At 37.9% G+C, this 17,686-nt stretch overlaps 1 protein-coding gene across 1 annotated transcript in view; it reads right to left on the bottom strand.

Annotated features, from left to right (window-relative positions):
• diaph2 (diaphanous-related formin 2) overlaps positions 1-17,686 on the bottom strand; it is a 412,425-nt gene that overhangs the window by 137,496 nt on the left and 257,243 nt on the right. The window contains exons 24-25 of the mRNA XM_078261409.1: positions 17,442-17,681; positions 10,866-10,995 (exon numbers count right to left, since the gene is read on the bottom strand). Coding sequence (XP_078117535.1) covers positions 10,866-10,995; positions 17,442-17,681 — 370 coding nt within the window. The remainder of the gene's footprint in view (positions 1-10,865; positions 10,996-17,441; positions 17,682-17,686) is intronic.

Below are 17,686 nucleotides of genomic sequence, written 5' to 3'. Positions count from 1 at the left end.
CACTTTTAGTGAACGTACATTGATGGTGCACATTTGCCCTACAGGGCAAACTACTGACTGTAGTTTTCAAATCATCTGAGATATGGGCTTTTTCTCGGCATCCCAGCAGACCCTCTAAATCTCAGTCGGACAGGATGGGAAGCATCAGTGAGCTGCAATCTTCAGGTCTCTCCACAGATTTTCAAAGGGGTTTAAATCCAGGCTTTGGCAGGGCTTCTCAAGAACATACAGAGACAAAGCCACTCCACTGTTGTCTTGGGTGTGTGATCTGGGTCATTGTACCACTGTTAGGTTAGGTGAATCGCCACCAACTTCTGGAGTTATATGCACACTGGTTTTTGTCTTGCTCATAATTCCCAGTCATGACCAGCTTCTCTGATGCTGGTCGCATTACAATAAAAACAATGAATACTAAAGATAAAGGCGGTATACCTTTAAAAATATCGCAATTTAGGAACCGTCTTTACGTCTACCTACATGCAATTTCCTACTTTATAAATTGCACACAACACTTCCTCAGCCTCATACAACACCCTATTAACTCCCACTATTAAACGGCAAATGGAATTCCCACTGAGAATATTAATATGCACCTAAATCAGATTGTCATTCAATTACTTCTAAGGGAGAATAAGAAAGTTTGACTACAAATCTAAGAATGGGAATCTTCACTGAGTGTGAAATACATTATTATTATTTATTTTTTTAAAGGTTGAGATGGTCTGATGTTGGTGTTATTGGTAGTCGTCGTTGTAACACTCCCAATTTCCAATTGGCTGCTATCACAGCAGTAATGAAAGCTGCTAATTCAGAGAGCCAAACCAGAGAGTCAAACTATTACTGAAATTAAAAAGTGGTCAGATATCAAAATTAAAGAAAAGGAGCTTGATACCGCATACTGACAAATCACAGGTAACACTGGTGGAGGTCAGGGGACACGGGTGATATTGCGGCTCACTTCCTGTAAGTGTCTGTCTCCTATAATTGGAGAATGCCTCGTCAGGGGTTGTAACCCACAAGGGAGAAAGACCTGCCAAAGAATTAAGCCAGAGAACCAGGTAAATAAGCTATTCCTTTCTTGTGTACATAGGAGTACACTAGTTTTTTTAGACTATTTTTTTATTTCACACTTGGTAGTCGATGTATACAAAAACTATTGTTTATTCCTAGATGGTTATTATGAAGAGGAACAATTATTAGGCTACTCAATTTGATGAGGAACATTTACTACAGTTCGTTCACCATCTCTAATTCACTGTCTCCAAAAGATTTATACATTAGCCAGCTAGCTCAGCTGTTGAACAAAACAACAATTTCTAAACAAAGATTGAGTATACTAATATGTCACAGTGAAGCCCTAATAAGCATGCGTTAGATGTTGTTATTGAATCAAATAACCTTGCAATAGGAAAGGGTTGCTACTAGGATTTAGTTTGTATTCATGAGACAATAGTAAGGTTACTGTGAGAAAAAATATAGAATCAAATAGATATGTCTTTTTAATAAACATACTCTACAAATTACATTATAACAAAGGTTATAGCTGCGGCCCTATGTTGCCATAGCGACTACATTTCTGATGTGTACACTTTGCTGATAAGAAACCTATTGGAACATAGCACTGAAAGTGCAGCCTGATTTTTATGGGTTTGTCTATTTGATGAAAATAGTAAATTAATATGCTGTATTTTAGATTTAAATTTGGGGGAAATTAAAAAAATATGGCACAATCACTTAGAAAGAGTTATTAAAATCAGACATCTTCTGGGAAAACCATGAAGGTTGCCAAGCAAGCAGATGATATTCTAAATAATATTCTAGGTCAAACAGGCAGCACTACATTTGACTTAAAGGTGTAGTAAGCGATGCTAATCCATTACACTTTTTGTCAAATTCAGCGAATATCTCCTCATGGTCACCTAGCTCTCTATTTTCTGTGTCAGCTGGGAAAAAAATCTAGTGTTCCTACACAGCCTTGACTGTGTAAATTGAAAACAAACAGAAAGGTGCACAAGAGCCACACAACACTATTCCAGCCAATCAGCAACAGGTGGCGAGTGCAAACAAGTGATGGGGCGGGGGGAGAGGGGTGAGGCAGTGGCCAGCCAAGAGTTATCAACAAGAAGAGTTGGCAGAGAAAAGGACTGAAGAATACAAATTTAAAAAAGAAGTTGTATGACCAGAAGAGAGGGAAGAGCCTTGTTAACATCGGTGAGGCGTTTCAACTCTGCAGAAACCTCTAAACTGATGAGGGCCCTCTTCCTGATGGACAAGTGAGTAATAACGTCAGATTTGCTATTTCACTGTTTGCTGTTTTCAATAGGTCAGTTTGTCCGTTTGCCTTATATGATGGCTGCTCCCAACTGGTTGGCTTTACAGCAGTAGCGACAGTTTGCCAATCCACAATCTAGCTAACATTGACTCCATATTTCATTTAGTCAGCAGAGACACTAGCTGCAAGTGGTTGCTATAGCAATGCACGTCCACAAATTTCATGCAATATGATTGATAGCAGAAATAAATATGAAAAAAAGTAGGGCAGGTCTCTTTTAAATGCACAGTTAATAACACACGTCCAACAAAAATAGCATGTCATATTATAATATAGTGCTTTTGATGTAGTTGCTGGTTTTTTGCTAGCACAGCCCAGATGCTATAGCAAGGCACTTTCAAAATGTCCCTAAGACTATTACTGTGGTTTTTCTCATTATCCCATCTGTTGTCAATTTTTTAAATTGTGAGTCAACACTTCAGCTGTAAAATAAATGATGGAGCGACTGCTTTAGTGCAAAGTATCAACTTCAAATGTAAATTTTGATTTTCTTTCAGAGACAAACATCTTCTAAGTAAAAAAAAAAAAGAACATTTATGCATGGCACAGAAGTACTTAAGTGCGTGGCTTGAATTACGTCAATTCTTTCTCAAGCTTCTGCAGCTGCTTTAGTAAGATACCCTCCCCGAACTGGCATGAGGGAATATCTTCTCAACCCCATGATTCCCTGCAACTGCATTGAAACCAAAAGACAAATGATCTCTTCTGTGTTCCACCCCATCCAGAAAGGCATTTTGTCTACGTAATACAGAGCCAAGTACTGCTATGAGTTTAAATGGGAAATGGGCACTGCTTTATTATGCTGCAGTGCCTTGAAATGAATGTGGATAATAGATAGATTCACAGCGGTATTAATATCCTCAGAGTTCATCTTTTTTTTTCTCCCCTCATTCTCCATTTTCTCTCTCACAGGCTCCAAAGTACTTTGCCCTTGGCTATGCCTTATACTAAATAGATTTATGAGAACATTTGTGTCATATTTCCTCTTTTCCCGGATTGTCAAGACAGATTGTCAGTGCACCACTGATTGAGTGGAATCACCACACAGACTTAGTTCCCATTGTCAGGCCCCACATATTCATCTCTGGGGGGGATTTAACAAGGCAAATTGGCCAATGACACGTCTCTCCAGGCTTTGCCGCTGCTATTAAGATGAGGTCAGGGGTATGAAAATAGTGGATTATATGACTACATTTCAAATGGTTATAGTCTCCAATAGTACATATATGAATGAACACATATACAGTATATGAATTGTTCATGTAAATTTCAAGAGCAGAGTCTTAAAATGAATAAAGCAACACCAGTTTCATTGATACTTTTTGCAAATAAAACCTTCATACATGCAGTACATACAGTATACTGTATGTTCAGTATTATTTTCACTCTTATTCAGTGGTGTATTATCCTTGAAGAATTAGGAAGATTCAAAGAAAATACTGGTCTATGTTGAAGACTACTCACTTGGCAGGCAGATGAGGAGAGGGAAGTTGATGGGAAATGCCTTTGCATTGTTATGACCTGATCATAGCATCCATCTATACATCCATCACCATGGCACTCACATTATACAACTAGCTCACATGAGCTATTGAAAGGGCACCTATGGCTGAGATTCATGTGAGGTATAAGTGGCAAAAATGCTCACAAAATGATGAGGTTCTCTATTTTTACTTAATGTACTACTAATATAAGAATAAAAACACTGATATTAAACAAGAAAGTGCTCAGAGACCATACACCTCCACAAAGGTTGCACAGTTATCAAAATATGCAGTAGGATGTTTTAATAATGGACATATATAAGAAGTTTTAAATTGCGTCTGGATTTGCATCACAATATACATAAAGAAAATCAGGTAGTGATACATTTGTATTAAACCCATGATTAACAGTTCTGCAGAACAGGAGTCGTCACAGAAGCAATGTGCTTTGTCAATGGCAACAATAATGGTCCTATATGCACAAAAAAGAATAATTTGCCCTTGGCCAAACATTTTAACACATTTTATTAAGATTGTTAAGGTATTTATTACTTTTTACTTACCTACTTTTTGTATAAGATATGTTGCTAATAACCTCCTTGATGGAGGTTATCAAGATGGAAAGGCATTGTCACTACCAAGAAAACCAGATCAAAGAAAGTGAAGGAAAAGTGCTGCGCTACATTACTGTGAGCCGGACCTCATTACATTACATTCATTTGACATGCACTTTGTCCAAAGTGACTCATAACAAAGGAGTATTACAGTGCAATGGATCGAGGATAATTACAAAAAAAATACACAGCATTTTTGTTTTAGCAGAATACTCCTCCACTAGCACTGCAACAAAGAATTGCTTGATTGCATGCAAATTATCTTGAAGTAAAGTTCACATCCAGTAAACAAGTAGTCATTCTCATTTTGTGATTTCATGACTGCACTGATGTTGGCAGGGTTTTTAAAGTGGCTATCAAGCTTTTTCTAGCTCACTATGTTATGAACATTGGGGGATATGGGTGCTGAAGGACTCCTATGATACAAAGGGCCCTATCTTGCACCCGCCACAGCGCAAAGCAAAGCCCGACGCAAGTGTCTTTGCTAGTTTAAGACCGATGCAGTTGTCAATTTCCCGTCCAGCGCCCACATCGTTTAAATAGCAAATGCACCTGCGCCCATCTTTGCGCCCATGGGTGTGCTGGTCTTACAGGGAGGTGTGTTCAGGTGAATTCTTGGCGTATTGCTATCTTGAGGCAGCAGGAAGTGATCGCGCCATTGACCAACAAAAACAAAAAACAAAAAGTCAATAACGCAGCATTTCATTGTTATTTTAACAGCAAATTAGTAAAATGCGCCTATGCTTACGCACAGCGCACACTATGCTTGTTACACACACACAGGGAAGCGCAGCAGCACACACATTTTGGATTAAGAAAAAGATTACAAATAAAAATATTACGGTGCAAATCCGTCATCATAATAGCAATGCCTCGAGGTACAAACGAGCCTGGCTTTTAAAGGGAATGGGAGATGACTCTGATTGGTTTATTGCATGTTACGCCCAAAACACACCTATGAATTAATGAAGACATTAAGTACAACCCTTTTAGAACCATGCGCCTGGCACACGGACCCTTTTTTCCACCGTCAAACTAGCAAAAGTGGATTTGGACACGCCCTTAATGCACCTGTGCCATGCGCTTCACACCGTGCACTTAGATCGTTAAAATAGGGCCCAAAAACTGTAATTGTAAAGCATTTGTGCCAGACATTAATTTAATAAGCACCTAAAATGAATTTATCTAAGTGTTCATAAAATGCCACAGCCTAGCTGTGTAACAGTTTGAGAAAAGAAAATAGGCATAGGCTCAAATCAGCAAATTACAAGTTTAATTGCTAAAAGTAAAAGAAATAGCTAGAGGTATTTTTAGACATCATTGACAAATGTTTTTAAATATGCCTACATTTTGTTTGGTTGTAAGAACAACGTGAGCTTCTAAAAGTTTAATGAATACCAGAGTATACTTATTTTACTAATATTACACAATTATTTTCTGCTCAAAAAAGCCATGTGTCCACAGTGCATTGTTAAAAGAATGGCTCTTCCCTTTGTCCAGGTCCTATCTGGAACATCTGCAGCTTGCTGCCAATACCTCCTTACATAATCATGTGAATTTTAATTAAAATTGACAGGTAGGCTTTGACAATGGCTGAATCCTAGGAGAAAGGAAGAATTTCCTATGGGAACATCACTATGCGCTGGGCTTTGTTAACCCTCTGGAGTCGAGAGCCCCGCCGCTGTAGCTCAGCAGGATAAAAATAAATGTTATGTATTTAGATTTATAGCTTCACAAGTTTTTATCATACAGGCATGGCAAAGCTTTTGACAGAATCCTTATATTTTACACTTTCCAATGTATCCCCTGCCAAATAATATGTTATTTTTTTAAATTAAGTGAAACTTTTCACATTACTCAGTCACAGCAGGAAACTTTCCACAGGGGAGAGTGCAAACCCAGCCTACCGTATTTGCATCTATTCAAATGCCGATTAGTTTCGGTATTGCAGGAGGACTATGTCCAGGTAAACCAGAGTAAATACCATTCAGCTTTAAGCATATTTTATTTGGATACAAGCATTGCATTTTGGAAGATGGATGGAATTCTGAACGCCGATGTCCGCGCTTCACACAAGGCAGAGCCGAGAGGTATAGTATGTTACAACATGCAGCACATGTACCAAACTGGGAACGATACAGAGAGGATTATCAATGGCCCCTGGTGCAGATGACAACAAAGTTACGCTCGTTACTATAAGTGCAATAAAACCTTTGTGAGTAAAAAGCCAATACTTTATCAATACTTACCTGTTTAACAGGCATACACATTTAGGAACCGATATTACAATCTGCTTTGTCTGCTTGCGGCCTCTCTCCGCCACAGCTGTTTTACACAACGTGCTGCTCTGCAAGAAGCAGTATAAGTGAAAGCTGTTGGTTTGGAGTCTGTTTATCTTAGTTTGCCACGAATCTTGAAATTTGGACGAAATCTTGTGAACTTGGTTGCTGCTGTAAACAAACTATCCTCTCCTCTCTACCAGCGGTAACTCCACATGGCTAACTAATATGTAGGTGAATGATGTCATCGGACTTTGCGTTTGTTATTCTTTCTAAACTTTATGATTTATTTTATTGACAATATCTCAGCCAGCCCCTGAGCTTTCTGTGTCTCCCTGAACAATATAGTTGAATGGCGCTGGCAACCTGCGCTAAGCTAAGCTGTGACAGGCTTTTGCATATTCAGTGAAAAGAGCCATTACTCTTCTCACTGCTAACTCTTGGTCACAAAACAACGGGCATACTTGTTTTTAAGATTGCAAATTAGTTAGATAAAAACAACGGAGCTGATTTCTGATGTGATACGATATAGAGTCATGCTTTTGCTGTACAGTTGAGATGTGAAAGACATAATGGTCAAAACAAAAACCATTTTAGTCAAGCAACTATTATTATGTTACTGTAGTTAAACTTTCCAGTGATACATATAATATCAACAGATACATAGTACGGTGGTATAGGATATATGCTCTAAAAGTACTAAAAAAGGCTTTTATTGCTCCCTGTAACCATTATCACTAAATGCTTTAGTAGGCCACTAGACAAAAGAAATTAATAATCAATGATGCAATTAGCAATCATTACTAATTACCTTTCATTTAAATATGTATAGGCCTGATGTAAAACTGAAATATATTTTGAATTAGTGTGGGAAAAACACATGCATCATTTTGATGGGTTGTGAAATACAAATTGTGTTCAGGCGATAGCAAGTCAGTGATCCAATGTCTTAGAGCAGGGGTCTTCAACGTGTTTAGGGCAAGGACCCCTCAGCTGAGACGGAGCAGGGTCCCCTTACTATATATAATGTATAAAATGGAGTTGCATATTAAACTGGGCCTACAATAACGTGTAGGGCTGCCGAGGGCCTTTAAATATACCTTTATATGGTGCATACAATACTAAGGTGTTAAAATAATAATTGTTGACATATTCATATATTTATACATCATGTTTTAATATTAAAATGTGGAACAGTAACTGTATCTGTGGATGGCTACCTTACCTATAGGCCAGTAAGCCTATCATCAATGTTGTGTAAATTAAAAAAAATTTATCTTAACAAATAAGATGTTGTATTCATGTTAATGTATACTTTCAGATATGTGTATATATATATATATATATATATATTAGTGCTGTCAAACGATTAAAATATTTAATCGTGATTAATCACATTAATGTCAGAGTTAACTCGCAATTAATCACAATTAATCACAATTAATCACACATTTATATCTATTCTATTCTTTATCTATTATTTTTTCTCATTTTAATGCTCTTATCAACATGAAAAAGTGGATCGGCTTGCTTTGTGCAAATGTTTGTTCTTAGTTGTGGTATCCATGTGCTTCTGTTTGAAGCATAGACTGTTAATATTAATATACAGTCTATGGTCTGAAGCCATTGTCGCCTGGTTTTGACGAGGGGCCAGAGAATTTGCATCAGCTGTGTGCTTGGCCATCAAGTGGTATTTCAGACTGGACGTGCGATGATAGCTCAGTTCACAATGACAAAACACACGGATCACTTTGGTCTAGTCAATGGAACCATTTGGCAACTTTTTAAAAGTAAACTTTCCATTCAGAATCTTATTGGCATCCATTTCGGCGTCTCGCGCTCGCCATCCACTCAGTTAGTCTACTACTCTTTGGCCGGCTCGCAAGCCCAAACAAGTGTGTGCGGCGTGCCTGTTGTTTTGTTTCCGCTCTAGCTAGATCCGGTGTGGTGTTGTAGTTTTTCTAACGTTATTAGTTGTTGCAACAGCATGTGAAAAACATTTTTGCGAAAAGTTTGCCAGGCCAAAAAGAACGTTAATCTCGCGATAAAGAATTTTACGCCGTTAAAATGGGTTTGCGTTACCGCCGTTAATAACGCGTTTAACTGACAGCACTAATATATATACAATTTATTATTTTACATTTTTTGGTGGCCCCCCTGCAGGAACTCTGAGGACCCCCTAGGGGTCCCGGACCCCCTGTTGAACATCTCTGTCTTAGAGAAACTGTGCCCTGAATGAGTGAATGTCTGAAGCAGCCAATCAAGGCAGGGAAAATAATGATTTCCTAGGGAAATTATCCAGGCCTGATTGCACTTATCAATGAAGTACATTGATTGTACAACTTCCAACCGTTGTAGATGGCCATTTGATTGCATTTGAATCCCCAACATCACTGTATAAGCCTCAAGACAATGAATTAATTAATTTGCAATCAGATTTATTACTTAAGTAAGCACAACAATGGGGATTTTTTTAAATTCTATTTACCGATAACAAGATGAAAGTTTTGTATGTTTTGTAACTTGTATGTCATATTTTCGGTTTTGATGTAACTGTATTGTGCTGGTATATTATTTATTTTATGTAGTCCAAGTGTAAACATAAGTTGTAGTGTGTACTGTATTTATTATAATACGAAGCCCAGGAAGGTTGGTTGTTGCCATGGTAAGAGGTAATTGGTTCACAAATAATCAATACAGATTTTTCAAACTGTGGCTATACTAATAAATAATAAAACAGAAACTTGGTTTGATTGGGGGGAAAAAACATTCAAGTCAGTCAAGTGTACAGTGTTAAGCAGAAAAGTAAGCTTTGTTGAAGTTTACCTGATAGGAGACTAAAAGCTTGTAAATGATCTGAAGATAGTGGTAAATAATTCAAAGATGTTCTACTGTTTCTACAGGCAGTAAAAGCTTTTCAAAGACATGGGGCCAGTACGTGGTTCCTTTGTGCCTTAAAGTAAATCCAATAAAATACATTTTTTAGAGGCTTGTCAGCAGAGATTTAATTTCAACATGCTAAGGACACTGTAAAATATATGGAATAAAACAATAACAATATGAAGTGTGGGGAAAAAACATTTCTTAATGGTAAAAAAAAAAAAGATTTGAAATGGATTTTTTTTTTAAAAGATCACGGGCCTATTAAAAAATGTTAACCCTTCCTCTAATTTACCTGTAGGCATGTTTGCACTTTTAATATCTGAAAATGTAAATGAGTCTCTTTTACTGTTATAGTATCACATTGAAAACCCTGTTTAATTGTATGTAATGATCAATAAAACAAGAAGAAGCATGGTGTACCCACAGTAAACTGTAAACCTTTGTTTGCATCCTTACTCCTTAAAGAAATAGTTCACCCTCACTATGAATCCTATCAAAATGTGTTTTTCTCGCATGCCTCCACAATGAACGAAAAATCCCAAGAAATGAGAATAGAGTCAATTCATCAACACTTTTCTCCATTTTTGGATTCTTCGTTCACAATGGAGGTGAGCGAGAAAAACACATTTTCTTTCAAGGTCACATGGGGTTACAAATGATCATTTTGAGAGTGAATTATTCTTTTAAATAGTTACTGAGTCCTCAGTCAATTAACTGGCATCTTTTTGAATAATTAATTTCCATGAAATGACAAAGTTGATATAATTCAAAATGTGTGAATATAGACATCTAAATATACAGCGCATGAAGACTATTCAGTCCACTTACACAATGGCTGGCAGCCTCAGTCAAGTGCATAATTAGTTGAATTAGATTAAATAACCAATTACGAGACTAACAAAGTAAATAAGCCTGCAGGGATTCCACCAAATGCTTTAGAATAGAATTAGAGTGGAATTAGTTTATTGACAGGCTGAATGACAGTGTGGTCAAACAAACAACTCTATTCCTGTCACAAAGAGAGAGTGCTAGCTGTCGTCAAGGAGTGAAACAGATAAGTAAAGGGTGGAAACGTGTTAAAAAGGAACTCAAATAAATAAATGAATATACTGCAATGCATTAATGGATATATTTTGGTAGTTGCATCGCCCACAGTAAATACTGTAGCCTTTCCAGGCTGTATTGATAACCGGATGATGTTGGTGCTTTTATAATGTACCTGTGGGAACTATGATATGTGATGGTCTTAATACATAAAGACATAGAAACATACCTTTGCTGGCACTCTCGACATGTTCCAGTTCATCTGGAAACCTCAAAATCTCTTGGTGAGTCTCTTCACACTTTTCAGCGAGGAAATTGAGAAGTGTTGTATTCTGACTGATGGATTTAGTGTCTCGGAGCTAAAAAGAAAACGAGAAAAGAATTGAAAAAAAGAAAATGTCAAATCAACCCAGATTTTTAAACTCATTTACTTGTCAAATGTACTACACACATTTATCACACAGCATGGCAACAACCATGGTTCCAAAAAGCAAGTACAAGTTTATGCCATCTTAGGGGTACAGCACATGGCCACCAAGATAATAAGGAACTGCACGTAAAAGGCTCCAGTCAACAGCTCCGTCAATCTCTGGTATCAAAATGAGGAACTGGATAGAGGCACAGTACATTAGAAGGAGATACAATACAAATGCATTATGAGAGCTAACATACTTTTGCATATAATTACAAATGGCAAATAACATAAAAAACACACACACAGTGTACAGTACATGCACACAAAATTATAGTGCACCCATGAGAATAAAGCAGTGTCGCAGGAAAGTTTTAATGAAAGTACTGTACTATTTTTGCCAAGTATGTGTGTGTGTTTGTGTGTGTGTGTGTGCTCATACACAGAAGCCGGAGTCTCCACATCAGTGCATAGGAAACTTGTTCCATATTCATTCCCCACCGTGATTGCCATGCTGTTCGAATGGCATGCTGGGAAAACTAATTAGCACAACCCACCTCTGTGTACTCATACTGATAATATCCATGCTGTAAACAGCCTGCAGTTGGACAAGCCCACACATGTGCACATGCAAATACATGTGTGTACATGCACGCACGCACGCACACACGCACTCACTCACTCACTCACTCCCACACAAACACACACACACAAGCACAAGCACACACATCTAGGCAATAATGAATTGAAACAATTACAGGCAGCCAGAGGCATACCAACACAAAACACACATACAATACTTTCATTAGATGAGGATCAATCATTTGTTCACGTTGATTAATCACAATTTAATTTCATGGATTTTAAATTTTAATTCGTTGATTGTTGAACCTCAAACTGTCATTACCAGGCAAAAAGGCGCATCTCTGGTATGCAGATTTTATCTGCTAACTAAAATGAGTAATATGTAATACTGTAAAGAGAGGGTAACCTGTGATAGGGAAAAAATAAGTCAAGGATATGTAGATGTGGGATGTAAAATAATAATTCTAAATAATGAGGTAATGTATATCTCTAGATTGTAGCTGATACTGATACAATGTGTATCATTTTTTTTTCTTTTAGCCTGAACTAATATATTGCACACACATGAGAGGAGAATGGGTGCACTGTGAGGTTTTACTGAGTGCAATGAATGTGAGTGGAGAAACCATGTGGTTTCAAGTAATAACATCATCGTCATTACAATTACCTTATGAAACTGAAAGCATATTGTGCATTATGAGGTGAATATCATTGACATAATGAGACTGGACCAAGTACACAGAGCATGCATATTCACTAATTCATAAACAGACTCCTCTAACTGCTCTACCCAAACCTATACTTGTAATATGTACAACTCTATGTACAACAAAATATTACAGTATAATTGGTGCTTATCATTTTGAAGACAGTCTGGGACTAAATTTACTTGTTTTTAATCTGAGGAACCTTTAAAACACAACGTGAAGCACAAACATTGTAGTTTATGCCTTTGTTTTATTTTGTAGTACTGTATGGGACTCAGGTGCCTGATCAGCAACATACTGCATTTTCTCTCCTTTTTACCCTGCACCATGTACATGTATACTGGAAGCATTCCCTGACCTGTCTTCACCTTCTAGCAGAAAAAACGTATGGATGTGTGTGTGGACGAAAAAAGGTCAGAGTCAAAAAACTAAATAAAAGATTGACCATAAGCGTACCACTGTTTAATCAAAAATGTGTTATATTAGAACATCGAAACATGAGGAGTTTCATGGTTTCAATATGGTTTTAAACATAATCAAAACAACTGGGCCATTTTCTTAAAGTGTGAGTCTTAAAAGTCTGAAATTGACCTGTCCAATACTGTAACACTGTTCAATCAAAAAAGACAATATTCTAACTGCTACAGTCTGGAAACATTGGAATGTGCAACAAACACATAATGCCATGTTATGTCATATGTAATATACATTAATGTATTTGAGACATGTGAGATGGGTATTACAAATTTAGGTGAAACATTAGAAAATGTTAAAAGGAGACTAGTTCATAAAGCAGTAGGAAATTAACTGTATTTTTAAATATAGTATGTTGAGATAAAAAGAGCTGTTGTTGGTAACACATTCTGCTAAGGGCATCTGTAAGGGCAGAGGGAATCCTACATAAAACTCAAGGTGCTGATGTTTTTTTTCACACTTTTTTTTCCAGTTCAAGTTCAGTCAATGCAGCCTTACGGTATCGTGAGAACTGTGCCAGGGGCTGTGGAGTATCTGTGCACAGGTTGTAGTGAGCTGGTCTATGTCAAAGTCCAGGGTCATTTTTAATCCTAGTCCATTCCTTGCCCTGGCCACTTCAAGTTTGTTCTAAAAGCCATAAGTGAAAAAGGCTTTTTTTCTGTCAAGCTCCTAAGCATTGCTCAGGCAGTAGCTTAGGCTACCTGACGTTTTTTTTTTTTTTAACACTACCCATATAAAATGCCTTTATATAGCTGATATTTTATTACACGAGCTGCTTACAATGTGTCTAAGCCCATTATGTTTTAATAGTGGGGCTGGAGTGTATATAAATGCTACTCCTTCAAACGAATCTGTTCATTTGAAATAGAGGGGGAAATGCTGCTTTATTACTGTGAACAGTGATATCATTCAATCTTTCATAACATAAATTGCCTTGAGGTAGCATTATTTTAAATCGCTCACTAGTTAGTAAGAGACATTCCAAATTTATTCAACGTTTACAGTGCCGAGGTATATTACAAGCAAACACACTTCCACTTAACTATCCACATCGAAAATAATAATTGACTGATAACAGAGGAAGTGGCGATGGGAATATGGAATCCACACACTAACAGAAGGATTGTTGCCCTTCGATCGCTCAATTTAACTTCTGCAGATGGAGCTGTAGCACAAGTTGTATACTTGCTCATATACCAAAGACCTTTCTGTTTACAGTACATATAGTACTATATGCACTTTTTGCTCGATGTTTTATACTTGCTCATATAGTTACATATAGTTACTCTATTAGAAAAAGAAAAAGTGCGGTGTTTGGTGTTTAAAGCCCCCACGTCGTCTTCCAGGCAGCGCTGCCTGGCAGGCGCTAGGATTAGGCAATGGTTAGGGTTAGGGTTAAGGTTAGGGTTAGGTGCCTTGAAGTCGACGGTCGCAGCGCTGCCTTGAAGTCGACGTTGGAGGCTTAAAACACCAAACACCGCACTTTTTCTTTTTCTAATAGAGTAGAATATGTAACTATATGAGCAAGTATACAACATCGAGCAAAAAGTGCATATAGTACTATATGTACTGTAAACAGAAAGGTCTTTGGTGTTTTTTTGCCCTCAACGTCTCCCCCCAGGCAGCGCGGCAATGGTTATGTTTATGGTTAAAGTTAAGGTTAGGGTTAGCTGCCTCAAAGGCGCCGTTGGAGGCAAAAAACACCATTGAGCAAATAGAAAAGCACATGAGGTGACTGCTGAGAATGAGTTATGTGAATACAAGGAACATGTGATTTAAATTCACATGTGCTGTGGGCATGAATTTTATAATAACACTGGTAATAGTAACAGTAAATTCAGCTGTGAATACTAAACATTTTTGAAAGCAGGACACAAGGTCACACTGATGTTGGGTAGATGACTCCCTGTTAACCAAGTCAAGTACCTAATAGGTAGCATGTTCTGTTCAACTTAAAATGAGCACAAATCATTGCGATGTGGTCTTTAATTAATTAATCAGATCCTGTGAAAGTGTTGTTTTTTTCCCCCTCAGTGACATGGGGAAACAATATCTCTTTGTTTTTGAGTCATGTAGCAGATGTTTTTTATCCATTTACCCAATATGTTTCATCATGGAGACAGTCTCTTCTATATTCATAATTACCATGTGTATCGTTATGCATTTTAGGAGTTTTCTTACAATTCAGGTATTTTTTGAATTGTTTTTTAAAACTTTCCCATCATGACATTTTCTTCCGTTTTCAACACTAAACTATAGTGACATGAAATCCACATTTCAGTCGCTGTCCTTGTAAAGCTAGAGCGGATGTTCAACTTGCAAAATATATGTGACCAGGCTGGCTCCCACGACATTTGGGTGTCCTTGGCAGGACACAAGGCTGTAGAGGAGGGTTGAAGGTGGGTCAGCCTATGCCCTTCCTCTTGCTACTCATTCCCATTGTCAACCTTCTCCTCTCTGATGAGCCCATTAGGTACCCTAGACCTGCCACCCAAGGGGCCATTTACTTGATTGACTAAAGTGAGAAAGCAGACTTTTTTTCTTGTCCATCTATAATGGCCCAATCAGCCCCCTGAGGCATTACCAGGCTCTACACTGACACTCCACACGGATTCAGTCAGCTTGCAGGAATACGGAAGCACAGTGGATTCACCATACTAAAGCCCTTTTCACACCTGCAAGATTGCTGGCTTTAATCATGTGTGTAAGGCGGTGGCTTTTGGCATTCACACTGAGGTCTCCCATATGAAAAAAATCCCATGTTGAGCGTTTTCACATGACATGACATTCATTTGACATGATGGTTTAGGATTGATTCTTTTTTTCTCTACTCATAACAGTTGTAGCACTGTTACAGAGCAGCATAGAGTTTGAAACATCAAAAAGAAAAGTGACATACAATCTCATACAGGCTGCCTTAAAGATGGATTTGCGACTTATTTTGGTTGTTTGTCCCCACAGCTTGATTGCCAGGCTTAGGCAATGCTGGGTGGAGTTGTGCCCCCTCTTCAGCATCCCCACAAGTTCTCAAAGCCCTCTGTAGGCTAACCAATAAAAACACAATCAGTTTTATCATCAATAAGATAAGACACTGAATACTGTTGCCTATGCTACACAGCACAACAGTGTCAAAGCTACTTTAAAGGGAGCAGACAACATAGTGATTTTTTTGGCTCTCAATAAAAGCCTAATTTGCTGACATGCTGTTGATTTTGTAGATATAGCTGTTTAGCTGGATCTTAATTCTGCAAGCAATTGGCTGATGGTCAAATCTTTTAGACTTCTACTTCTCGTATTCTACTTTTTGGAAGCGCTGTGAATGTTGGTATGTTTCAGAGAAGGTTTTCCTGTAGATTTTCTTCTTTCTTTTAATGCTATATAGGGTAAATGCATTGAGTAATCTTTAAACATCAAGAAAGAGAACTCTTAAAAATGCATTTATGCAATTCCTACAACTTGAACCTTACTCCTTAAAAAAAAGTCTGTCCATAAAACATATCAACTAAATGAGAAATTAGAAATTAATAAACTGCTGTTTTAGAAATAGGGTTGCTGAGAAAATGTGTCCAAAAATGTGTATACTACATTGCAGAAAATCATCCTCTGATCAATTTGGCAAATCCTGATACCACATCAGTATATCACTTTTAAGACTCAATTCACGTAGAGTCCGGTTTTTGCCTTAAAAATGTTTTTTAAAACCTACACCATTTATACAAATGTGGCTTGACTTCTGAATAAAACAAAAAATATGTCACCTTACACAAATGTATATAAATAATACATAAGAACTGACTAACACTAGCTTTGTCTACAGCGGGGCTGCTTAAGAACTCTTTCTCCTCCGCCAGATGTAAGTTTTAGTGTGTGCGTGCGTGCGTGTGTGTGTGTGTGGCCGAACGGGTCTGCTACAAAAGCTTGGCTGTGCTTAGTAAGCTGTGTGTGCATGGCTGCCAGTCCTCTGTTTCACACCTTTGCATGTTGTGATTTTTCCTGGCAGTGGACACAGATGCTGCCTTTTTCTGGCTCAAGTTCCATGTGCTCCACACCTCATCATCGTTCTTTTCGTATTTTTCATGTGATAGGTACTGTAGATTTTTAGAAGACCTAGTGTCTTTAAATTACTTTGAGGCATGCTCAAAAAGAGCTCAATAAACGCAGTGTTTTACAGTGCAGCTGTCTGTCTGTGCGCAGTGTCCTCTTTTCATGCCCGGGACGTTATCAGTTATGAATTAGTTTTTCAATGCATGAGAAAATGGATGTGTGGTGTGAGAGCATGTAAAAAGTGTCAATTCAAGTCTCATGGTCAATCCGTGAGAGTTGGCGGCCCTTAATATGCGCCAGTATTTTTGTGCTGAGCTCAAATACCACATGCACTAACGTGCTAGAACACTAGAACACAGAAGTGAGTGTTGCGACACTTATTCTCAGACGTCCCTGTTATCTACTGTGGCTTGGTTTGAACCTCAATTGTATGTCGCTTTGGACAAATGTTATTAAATGTCAATTTAACTTACAGGTATATTTGGAAGCAGTGACAATAATTTCCGCCTTTCACCTTTTCCGTTAATGTCAGTTTCATGTTTCAGACATTTTCACAACATGGTGTTCGATGGTGGTGTGTTACCTTGCAGAGGAAGCTGATGTTGAAACCAAACGTCTGGGCATTCCTTGAGCCGGCATTCATGTAATTGCCAACCAGCAATACCAACTCCAGAAGTTTGCTTAAACTTTCACTCTTCTTCACCTCCTCGCAGGCAAATGTCACATTCATGATGTCTGGCCGGATGTTATTCACCTGCTCCTCAAACGTCAGCTTGAACAGAATTCCGTTCAGACGTGGTCGTAGGAGTTTTACTGAACTCATCTGAA

This window comes from Sander vitreus, chromosome 10 (assembly GCF_031162955.1).
Source record: "Sander vitreus isolate 19-12246 chromosome 10, sanVit1, whole genome shotgun sequence".
Taxonomy (NCBI): Eukaryota; Metazoa; Chordata; class Actinopteri; order Perciformes; family Percidae; genus Sander; species Sander vitreus.
The sequence above is the reverse complement of the archived record's forward strand: the minus strand, read 5'-3'. Positions and strand labels throughout refer to the sequence as shown.